The following is a 10,732-nucleotide window of genomic DNA, read 5'->3' as shown; positions in this document are numbered from 1 at the left end:
TTCCCCACCTCTGCAATGCAGCGCGGCGGGCGCGGGTCGTATGCACAATGGCACCGTTATATTGCAGGCAGTGACACACCCCGGCGGGGCGGCTGTTGTGACCCCCCCCCCCTCCCCCAGCAGCTAGGACCCTCTCCTCTCCCTCATCCCTGTGAGGTGGGTGCCGAGTGGTGTTACCAAAGACAGAACATCACATTGTCATCGGAGCGGTATGAACGGCTGCAGGTGAATCATGATCGAACTGGCTGGTTTTGAGCGTTTGGTGTGCTGTGTGGCATGTAGGCTGTGGGAGACCGGGCGGGCAGCCGGAGTAGCTTGGCTTATTATATAGGGGAGAGTGGGGAAAGATGCCCAGGGTTTTGTTATGTCATATATTATTCGAAAATGACGATCGGAAAGCAAAAACTTGGAGTTTCAACGGAAGCCGATATCATTTTTCTCCAAAAATATCACACTTTCGTGCCTGAAATATGATAACTTTTTTGCTATTAAGCATTTTCCCGAAGAAGTGAAAGGGGGCATCTTACCCCACAGGGTGGGAAAGACGCCCCCTGGCGTTGGGGAAGATGCCCCCTGCACTATAAGTGACATAAATGGGCACGTGAATCGCCTGAACGAATCAGTAGTCCCTTCGAGCCTGCAGTAGACACCAAACGTCATCGTAAGGGCCCTCAAAAGTAGTCGTAAGGGGCTTCAGAGGTCATCGTTAGGGCCATCATAATCCAGCGCGGCCAAACAAGCCTCCGTGGTGGCGTTCGAAGACCATTGTGGGGCCCTTATAGGTCTTCATGATGCTTGAGGTCCCTCGAGCCCATCGTGGGGACCTCAGATGCCAGCGCGGCCCGTAGAGCCAACGTGGGAGCCCTCAAAGGATGTCGTGAGGGGCCCTGGAGCCAATAATGGGGCCCGCAGAGGCCGTCGTGAGGGCTCTCAGAGTCAGATGCCGCCCAAAAAGTCGCTGTGTGGGTCGAGAGACCGGCATGGGGAGCACCCGACAGTACTGGACTCTCAATAGTCCCAGATCAGCTTTTGTCTCTCATCACAAGTATGTAATAAATGATTTGACGGGCTGCTTGAAGGACAGGCTACGGATTTAGGGGGGCGTCTTTCCCCATCAGGACAGGGGGCATCTTACCCCAAGGTACCGAAGTAACATTAAATCAGTACAATTTGTGAGCCATAAAACTACACCCTGAAACAAACTGTTTGGGACACAGTAGACGCATGTTAATGTATCACGACTATAGCAAGGGACGCAAAAATTATATACCTTCTTTGATATTTACAATGTTCTGACACCAAAATATTTTTTGAAAGCAGCAAATAAAAAACATGCAATCACCAGCCAGCCGTTGCCCAACTGAGCTTCGCAAATTTTTGTGCAGGCAGGCTTCTGCTTTACGCTAAGAACATTAATTTCCAGGTGCGATTCTTTGTTTCGTCGCTAGAGGGGGTGGGGCGTCTTTCCCACCCTGGGCATCTTACCCCACTCTCCCCTATGTACTACATTTGCATCTTGCCGACTTGCCGTACTGAGAGCGAGGCGAACCGGTCACCGCTTCCTGCTCGTAGTTATTACATTCACCTGCCAGCGGTCACGACATCGACGGGTGTGTCAAATATACAGAGGTCTATGGTAACGACCATAAGTCCAGTCCTCTTCCGTGTCTGTATGGACTGAGGACGGCGCGTGCTGGTCACTCACAGACTACCCAGCCCGCATCCGTGCGGCGTGCGACGTGCCAGTCCGACCATCCAGCCATGCCGAGTCGGGCTTACTCACGTGTGATACATGCAGGGGACCCCGATAGGACACAACCGTGTGTGAATAGGAGTGCTTCCCGGCTGACTATAGGACCAGGGCTGTGTGTGCCCGCTGGACTATGGGGCTGTGTCTTGTTTGATTGTTCTTACTTTAACTGACCGGGAGTACCTAAGTGAATTGTGCCAACAATGGTAGTCATGTCAGGATACATTATGACAGTTTCTCGCTGTTTCAGTCATCTGAATGACCGGGTCTCGACGACTTTTGTCGTTCCTGCCCCGGTGGCCCAGTTTCGGTACAAAAAGACTTGGTGCTTCTCTGCGTTGGATCGTATTTAATAATCCTCCATAATGTTGGTCATTTTTTTCAACCGTTTCGCTATACATTTGGGAAAAAGTGTTGATAACATCGCACAGTCTAGTTCATTAGCACAGCCAATTAACATAGATACGGACGTTTAAAAATGACTTGCAAAATGTTGCTGCATAGTGTATTGTTTCCAGAATTAGCTGTTCTGTGCATACCTCTCATGACATGGATCTCTCTCTCTCTCTCTCTCTCTCTCTCTCTCTCTCTCTCTCTCTCTCTCTCTCTCTCTCTCTCTCTCTCTCTCTCTCTCTCTCTCTCTCTCTCCTCTCTCTCTCTCTCTCTCTCTCTCTCTCTCTCCTCTCTCCCTCTCCCTCTCCCTCTCCCTCTCCCTCTCCCTCTCCTCTCCCTCTCCCTCTCCCTCTCCCTCTCCCTCTCCCTCTCCCTCTCCCTCTCCCTCTCCCTCTCCCTCTCCCTCTCCCTCTCCCTCTCCCTCTCCCTCTCCCTCTCCCTCTCCCTCTCCCTCTCCCTCTCCCTCTCCCCCCCCAACTCCCATCCCTCCCCCCCACCGCAGTCTTCCGGTAGCCGCCTACACCCGTCCTCATCCTCCTCCCGTCCGCTACTGCGGTCGACAGGGTGTTATTACCGCTTCCTTACCCGGCCCGCCCGTCTCTGTCTCTAACACGGTCCAGCGGGCCCGGAGAGACCCGCCCTGGGACCCAGCCGACGACCCCGTCTCCCGGTGTATTAAGTGGTGGATTGACGCCCCGTACCGTCGTCTTTACGGACGTGGCCGACGCTCCGCAGCTGGTGTTAAAAACTGGTGCCGGCGACTCAAAGGGCCACTGCCGTGCGGGACTTCCTGCTGTCAGGTCAGTTCGGTGTCTGTGGGGAGTCGGAACATTCTTTAGAGGGTTAGAGTTGAACATGACTATTTGTGTCCAGTGTGTTATATCCAGCTCAGCTGCTCTAAATAGCCCGCAGCTCCTGAAATATTGTCATGTTTGTACGTATTCTGTCACTAACATCTATCGTGCCGTCTCCTAACAGGCTTGCTCCAAGACATACTATCGTCCACAGCCTCTCCTCTCCATCCTGTGGAATTCAGAAGCGGAAGCCAGGCCACCACCAGCCGCACCAGACCATCACCAACTGCACCATCAGCAGGCACTAGCTACAGCACCACCAGCCGCTGCCGTCCGCTGGTCCCAGCGCCCCCGACCAGCGCCGCCGCCATGCTGGGACGCCTGCTGGTGCCGGTGGCGCTGCTGACCTTGACCTGGGGTCACATGGGTCCCAGCAGCTACTGCCGTGATAACCAGGGCTATTTCTACCACTGCGACGACTCCAGCTGGGGATCGGGTAACTCTTGGGTGAGTAGTCCACCTGCGAGTGTATTCAATAACCGTTACCTGCATTGTATTTGACCGCGTAATACTTTCCCGGCTTGCGAGGAATGTTATCGAAAAGTGGAGCGCATTATGGGTTATCGTTCTAACGCAAGTGACCGTTGACGTAAAACCGTGATTCGACTAGTTATGACATACATATAAGTTGACCCATTCTGGTTGACTAAACGTCACGACCAACGTTCGCACACCGGCTATGCACGTTTTACCAATTAGCTGTCAAGCTCCTTTCACATCTCCTGAGTGTCTCTCCCAATAAGTTAATTTTGTCTTCCCATCAGTGTCACTGATTTTTTTTTCTCAACAATTTGTCACTGATTTGTTTCTGTTTCTGTTTCCGCAGCGCCGCTGGTACGGTGAGGGCGGCTACAGCGACCTGTCCCGCAGCCTGGGCCGGGGTCAGGTCACGTTCGCCCCCTCTGGCGGTGTGCAGCTGACCTGTGACTTTTCTCAGACGGGCCGCTCCGACTGGGACGGGATGGTCACGGTGAGTCAGCTGTCGAGACTATCCGGGGTCAGAGGTCGATTCATACGTGACTCGCCTGTTGCTGACGATGAAAGATATGAAGTTTGAAGTCTTATCTTTCTCAAGAGTTTATTTTTCACCTTTCTTCAACGTCCTTGGAGCAACAAAATAGTAGCAATAAAAATAATACCTGGATCTACACCTTATTCAAAACGTGTTTTTAGAAGCTTGCTAGAGACGTTAGCAACAGTGTGGAGTAGAAGGTATAGCTGGTAACAGTAAAAGGAATAAGGAAGAGGAAGAGCTAGCGCCAACAGACCGCTTACGCGAGAACGGACGTTTCGTCCACCCAGCGGCACTTTCTATCGTCGTCAGTTCTATCGTCGGTCTATGTAACAACAACTGGTGAACATCATCGCAATCCAACTCTTCCTAATTTGCATTTGAATGCATGTTCCGGGTAACATCATGAGTTCACCGTAAGTCTTTGAACCGGGAATGTTTTACAGTGATTACAATGACAATGTAAGGCAAAGACGTGCAAGCGTTTAGGTAGCACAAGCAATAAAACGGCTTGCATCTAACATTAAATCATGTGCTTACGCCTCTCTTTTGAGGCTTACTAACATGATCTTTTGTTGTTGCTGGGGGATTCTATTCATCAATTTTAATGGATAGGTGCAATATAGATAGGACGGTACGGTTCGTTGTAAAATGTTAGTCTAGCTTGCTTTCCTCCGTAACAGCCTTGAAAAAAAAAAAAAACGGTTACTCACTGGATCTTACGTTAATACTTTGTTATTTTGTTCCGGATTCCTGAAATTAACTTATATCGTCCTGTTTCCAGGACATTGTCTGGCGGAAGGTGGACAGAACCTTCCGCAGGACCACGGGCGGCAGGTCCTTCTTCACCGACAGCCGCTACAACGGCCGCGGGTTCTCGGACCGCGCCTCATTCGTCAACATTGGCAGTGTCGACGCCGGCGTCGGCGACCGCTTCGACGGACGCTACGGCAGCTTCGGCGGCTACAACGGCGGTAGGTACAGCGGCTTCAACAGGCCGGGGTACTACGGATACAACACTGGCAGCGGTGGCTACTACGATAACAACTATAACGGGCCCTACCGCGACAGAGGAGACGGGTTCTACGATGGTTTCGGCTCCTCCAGCATGGGAAGTTTCAGCGGGGGGTATGTGCGAGACGACTACCTCGGTCCCGCCAACACCGGCTTCGGTGGCCGGCCCGGATATGACTCGGGCTACTACAGCTCTGGGTTTGGTTCTGGCTGCTCCGGCGGCGGCTGCGGCTGCGGCGGGCGGCCCTGGTATCGCTGTCTCGATAGTCGGGTTCGGCGGAGGAGGCGACACGTCTCCACCGGAGGTCGGGCCATGTCCTGCTGGGTCACCCAGGGTCCCGGCTGGTCCACGCTGACCCTGACCCGGCCCGGCCCGGAGGACGAGGGGCTCTACATGTGTGTGGGCCGCAGCGGGGGGTCGCGAGCTGTGTCGATGGAGGTGGAGTTGTCCAGGTATGTCGCCGGTGGCCGCTACCGCAGTGCACTGCTGAAAACGGAGCCCGACAGAGTGGTGGAGGAAGGGGCAGAGGGGAGAGAGGAGGAAGAGGAGGAGGCGGCGGCGAATGAGGTGGAGAAGTAAGGGATAAGACTCAGAGAGTTCGGAGGTTTTCGAGAGAGTTGCTGGTGATGGGTTGTTCTAGTGAGCTCAATGTTTCGATAAGCTCGTTGTTATCTGCTGATGCAGTGTGACTCAAATCAAACATGTTTTGTTGGTGATTTTATTGTTGCTGTTATGAAGAGTTAACACGGACACACATATATGTTGTTTAACAGTTGTGACAATCGCGCGACACGCTTGGAATACAAGTAAATGCCCTGATCTGCGTGACATAGATCGTGAACTAACTAAATAATTATTAACTCCGTGCTGACTAACCTTGTGAGTGACCGACCGGTAAATTTATGGTGCGTCTACGCCCAACCCTTTTGGGTTAAGATCGTGCGCCTACATTCGTTGATTTACAATGCACGTTAAGTACAGACATTCAAAACATATGCTAAAGTGGTGCAAAGCGTAACACAAAATCTACAAGACTACATACATAAAACTACGTATTTGAGTTTTACTAAATGCTCTTACGTGATTACAGCGCAGTTCTACAATAGCGTGAATTATCATAACAACTATCACAACGACTAACGACTGGGGTGTATGAGGTAGCCTGTAACGGCCGTACATGTAAGATCAACTAAAGATCATTGCCTTCAGCGCCCTCCTTGGTAACATCTATGTGCTGTGAGTAATACATCATCAGTTATTATACCATGCATGGTAATGGAAGGCTTCGCCCTTTTCGTGTACTTGATGGCAGTGTGTGGGCTTTAAGGACGTAGGAATGCTGTTTGGTTACATGACCTTCTTGCTCTGTTCACCAGTCAAGAGTAACCGATTCAGTAACTTGTACTGCGCAAACCTCACAAAACCTATCGAGTCACTTGACTCGGAGTCACTCTAGTACCGGTACCGGGTACCTACCGGCACGTTCAGTGTCGGCCGGACGTACCGCTGGGCCCGTAGTACACCTCCATGTACACGGGAGTACGCTGCCGCGGCGTCTGTCGGCTCACCTTGGTGGCGTAACACCGGTAGACGCCGTAGTCGGCAGCCGTGGCGTTCTTGATCACCAGCGTGGTTCTGAAAACGGACGGACAGATTGCGACAGGTTAGCGAGGTAAAACGAAGATATTTGCTGGCTGCTGCTTCATAGTTATTGGCGGATACATTTTCCCCAATAACTCGTGATTTTTTGCAAGCGTGACAGCTATCACCATCTCCAGGTCGCGGACTGGTAACCGAGGCGAACTAACTAAAAGAGATTGGTACATACAAAACTATCGAAAAAAATGCTCAAGGAACGTGAACCGCTAATAACATTCAAAAGTCTGCCGCAGAGGTGCATTTTAAGTATAGTCAACTACAGAATGATGTTCCACTCCTCAGAAGCTATCAGTTGACCGCAGCGCTAAGTTGTGCCGTTTATCACGCAATTAAGCGTGTCGATTGTGAGCATTGGGACAAAGCTATAATTTGTGAACTTAGCCCGTGTGATGCGGCACAGCCTACCACTCCAGGCAAATAATTGCCTGTGAAAAGTGGAACATCATTCTGTAGTCGACTTTACATATGTTACCCATTTTTGCTTATCTCGATATCAAGACCCTCAAGGACCGTCTCCCGCTTACTTTGGTCCGGCGATGTTGAAGCCGTAGTTGGTCGGGGTGCTGGAGACGTAGGTGTTGGGGCAGTTGAGCAGGTTCGGGTACCCCGAGACGGACGTCATCGGGTTGTTCATGTAGGCGGGACGGCCCACCTTTTGCCACACCACGTCCTGCGGGGGAGGCCAGCATTACAGGATCGGCTTGTAGAGTCGTCAGCTTCCGCTTCGTCACGTGATACAGTCGTAATGACGATTTGAATTTAAAGTGACCCCTGCCGTGACGTTTAACCCGCGCGGGGCTGGGGGGGGGGTAAATTTTACCCCCCCCTCGCGAATTTTTGCGATATCTCAAAAACGGCGGCGCGCAGCGCCGCCAAACTTTCAGTACCTTTTTTTACATCAATTTGACACCTTCCCTGAAAATTTGAGCGAAATCCGTCGGAAAATTTTTGAGAAATTGACGTTTTAGTGACGTCATGTTCGCCATTTTCGCCTCAAAAACGGCAAAAGTTCAAACGCCGCTAACATCTTCATTTTTAAAGGAATCAAGACGTAACAAAAAAGACTATACGTAATTTTACTTTGTCTATCAAATGGCTATCTCGGTTTTTTGAAAATTTTGGATTTTGGCCTAAATTTTTTCAAAAAACTGATTTTTTTGGGAAAATCATTATAAAATCCAAAATTTTGAGTCTATAAAAAAAACGGAATATATGTCAGAGAAGTGGTCTATGCGCACCTACATACCAAATTTTAGAAGAATCGGTTCAAAAATGTGGGAGTTATTCAAAATTTTATGACGTCACGACACACAAAATTTTTGAAAAATGACTTTTTTGGAAGTTCTAGACCTCGTACGGAAACAAAAATAGCACCATTCGATTCGCCGTGAAAAACTGCATCAGATAGACACCTTTTTAGGCCTTAACAACCAACTTCAAAATTTGACCTCACTTGACCTGACCTTGACCTCACCTCGACCTGAAATTCATCCAGAGGTGGTCCATATCACTTATTGAGTGTGCCTATTGAATTCTATGAGTAAAATGACCCATAAAACATGTGTCGCACATGCCCTTTTCTATATTTTGTTTTTTGGTGACCTGACCTGACCTGACCTGACCTTGACCTTGACCTCTGAATGATATTGTATGCAACTAATATTGTCTTGGTAGCCTAAGAACACGTTTTGGGCGATCAGTCTCAGTCCATGACTCCATTCTTCGGCAACTACGGTGCAAGGCCGATACTGTAGAAACTTGCAATTTGTACCCTTGACCTGACCTTGACCTTGACCTCAAACTTTAAATTAAGTACATGTTTTTAGTAGTTCGTGATGAGAGCTTTCGATTGGCGTTTGAATTTTCCAAATCGGACCATTAGTTCGGGAGATAACAGGGGGGGGGTAAAATTTACCCCCCCCCCCAGCCCCGCGCGTTCGGCTGGAGACCCCAGCCCCGCGCGGGTTAACCGTACCGTGAAGCGAAATCCTACGGTGTACCAAGCCCCTACCGTAACCGTGTCGTAACTCCTACTGTGATCTCGAACCTTATCGTGACCCATACCGTCGCCTACGACCACACCGTGACCCCAACCATGTCCTGTGACCTGTAGCCGTAACATGGTCCTTTCGTGACCTATGACCGCACCGTGACCCGTACTGTCACCCGTAACCTCACCGTGAGTACGTCCGTGGTAGGGGAGACCCCTGCCAGGGTGAAGTCACACACGAACTGTACGTTGTTCCGGCCGTCCGTGCTGATCTGACCTTGACCTAACATACTGGCCCCGCGGTAAAAGGTCCGGATGTCGGCATGTGGCGTCAGGCTGCTGAAAATAAATACGACTGTGTGAAACGGGGTATGGGTGACGAGATATGGCTGTAGGTTTGCAATTTAGGTGTAATTAGGAAACTCCGGTTTTTGCTTACTTCGGGACTTAGCATTGTTGTGGCCTGTTTTTGTAGGGCTTTCACTTGGTGCGGACCATGGAATGGGAACCATGCTCACAAAGAAGAGATAAAATACCTAAGTCACGAATCGGACGCGCACTTCTTCTTTTTGATAGCACGGTTACGCGGCCTTTTACCGGCCAAGCATGAAATAGGAATGGAGCAGAACGGGCATTTTTATGAACTCTTATTTTTCCGAAGAATTTTTCTTATCCATGGCCTTCGTCCAGGTTTGATGTGCTACGAATTGGTTGATGAGTCACCAAGCAGCAGCCTATCACGTCGCGTCAGGCGCCGGTATACTCACTGAGGTCCGGTCACGTGCGGCCGGTGGACGAACGGCCGTCCGTGTGCCCCGGGCTGCGAGTGGTGCTCATCATGGTACGTCCGCTGCTCCACCACCACCGGACGGAACCCGCCGGCGTACCGAGCACGGCCGGCGTACTCGACGTGGCCGTCGTGCCCGGACGGCGCGCCGTACCCCGTCCGGCCCTCGAAGCCGTAGTCTATGGGGATCGGTCGGGAGGGCCGGAACACGGGTATCGGCACTGCATGGAAGGGCGGAGATACTGGATGATATACAGGCGGCTGCGGGCGGTAGACGGGCGGTGCCGGGATGTAGACGGGCGGTACGGGCCGATACACGGGCGGTTCTTGGTCGTACAGAGGTTTCGTCTGCACTCTGTAGTCGTACCGCGTGGCCGTGTGGCCGTACCCGCGCCCCCCGCCGTACTTCCTCCTCCAGTACTCTGCGCCGTACAGCCCTCCGTTGTCGTACCTCCGCGGCTGGATGGGCGTCTCCACACAGACGGTGAGCTGATCGCCTCCCCCAACACAGCGCGCCGGCCGTCGGGCGGCCGCCAGCGTCGAGAGCACGGTCAGAATGGCCACCATCGTCACCGACGGGAACATGGTGGTGCCGGTGGTGCCGGTGTCACTGCTGGTGCCGCTGGTGACGGTGGTGTTTATATGAGGCCGGCACGCGGTGTGTGGGAGTCTCGGTACTGCGGCAAACAGGCACCTACGTGCCCGGTATCGAGCGGCGGCATTTTTCGGCCGCGGGGCACGGCCTGTGAGGGAATGTGACCCAGTCGGCACCCACCCCGCCTCACTCGGCTACCCCGTTCCCCGCTCCTCCACATTCGATGCACACTCATGGGGACACGTGTGGTATTTAGAGAAAAGAACTCTTGGACCATTTTATATCTAACCGATACAAGCATTTCCTAATGCTGATAAGCTCAGATAAGATCCTGCCTTGGACGTAAAAAAGTTATTCAGCTGACTACCGGGTCACGCCCGGCCTTCTATCCACGTCCGGTGCCATTGCCAATGGGCACGTGTCACTTTCGCTTTACGCACAAAAAGAATCAGAAACGAAAGAATCCAGTCCCGGGTCAACAGGATCCGTGTGACCGCACTCTCCACAAAAAGGCGAAAACTCCCCCGTTCAAGGCTGGACGCAACCGAACGTTAAATGCGCAACGGCATCGGAAATGATTCGTTAAAAGGACAGTAAACAATGCACAATAATGTTATTTTGGTAATAATTTAGATGGCATTTACTACTTCCCTAGCGTTTTTTTATGAAAATTGTGA

General features: G+C 51.5%; 2 protein-coding genes across 2 annotated transcripts; one reads left to right on the top strand and one right to left on the bottom strand.

Moving 5' to 3' along the window:
• Window positions 1–3,360: 3,360 nt before the first annotated feature.
• On the top strand, window positions 3,361–5,622 carry LOC122393478 (loricrin-like). Its single transcript, XM_043389503.1, has 3 exons — window positions 3,361–3,444; window positions 3,824–3,967; window positions 4,794–5,622. Exons 1-3 carry the CDS (start codon window positions 3,361–3,363, stop codon window positions 5,601–5,603), a joined length of 1,038 nt encoding a protein of 345 aa, XP_043245438.1. The 3' UTR covers window positions 5,604–5,622.
• Window positions 5,623–5,728: 106 nt separating this feature from the next.
• LOC122393475 lies at window positions 5,729–9,005 on the bottom strand. Its single transcript, XM_043389497.1, has 3 exons — window positions 8,862–9,005; window positions 7,208–7,353; window positions 5,729–6,659 (listed from the first exon to the last, which is right to left on the bottom strand). The coding sequence occupies exons 1-3, from the start codon at window positions 8,961–8,963 to the stop codon at window positions 6,509–6,511; spliced, it is 399 nt and encodes a 132-aa protein (XP_043245432.1). The 5' UTR covers window positions 8,964–9,005; the 3' UTR covers window positions 5,729–6,508.
• Between the last annotated feature and the right edge of the window lie 1,727 nt (window positions 9,006–10,732).

The sequence above is a fragment of the Amphibalanus amphitrite genome, unplaced genomic scaffold (genome assembly GCF_019059575.1).
Source record: "Amphibalanus amphitrite isolate SeventyFive unplaced genomic scaffold, NRLGWU_Aamphi_draft 000537F_arrow, whole genome shotgun sequence".
Classification (NCBI taxonomy): Eukaryota; Metazoa; Arthropoda; class Thecostraca; order Balanomorpha; family Balanidae; genus Amphibalanus; species Amphibalanus amphitrite.
This window is presented reverse-complemented; position numbering and strand designations above follow the sequence as displayed.

Bases quoted from the DNA above. Each gene is read 5' to 3' on its own strand.
- LOC122393478 (XM_043389503.1), top strand. From the start codon at position 3,361: ATGGGTCCCAGCAGCTACTGCCGTGATAACCAGGGCTATTTCTACCAC. The intron at 3,445-3,823 runs GTGAGTAGTCCA...CTGTTTCCGCAG, and splicing joins GGGGATCGGGTAACTCTTGG to CGCCGCTGGTACGGTGAGGG. The intron at 3,968-4,793 runs GTGAGTCAGCTG...TCCTGTTTCCAG, and splicing joins ACTGGGACGGGATGGTCACG to GACATTGTCTGGCGGAAGGT.
- LOC122393475 (XM_043389497.1), bottom strand. From the start codon at position 8,963: ATGTTAGGTCAAGGTCAGATCAGCACGGACGGCCGGAACAACGTACAG. The intron at 7,354-8,861 runs GTGAGGTTACGG...CCTCCCCCGCAG, and splicing joins CTACCACGGACGTACTCACG to GACGTGGTGTGGCAAAAGGT. The intron at 6,660-7,207 runs GTAAGCGGGAGA...GTCCGTTTTCAG, and splicing joins TTCAACATCGCCGGACCAAA to AACCACGCTGGTGATCAAGA.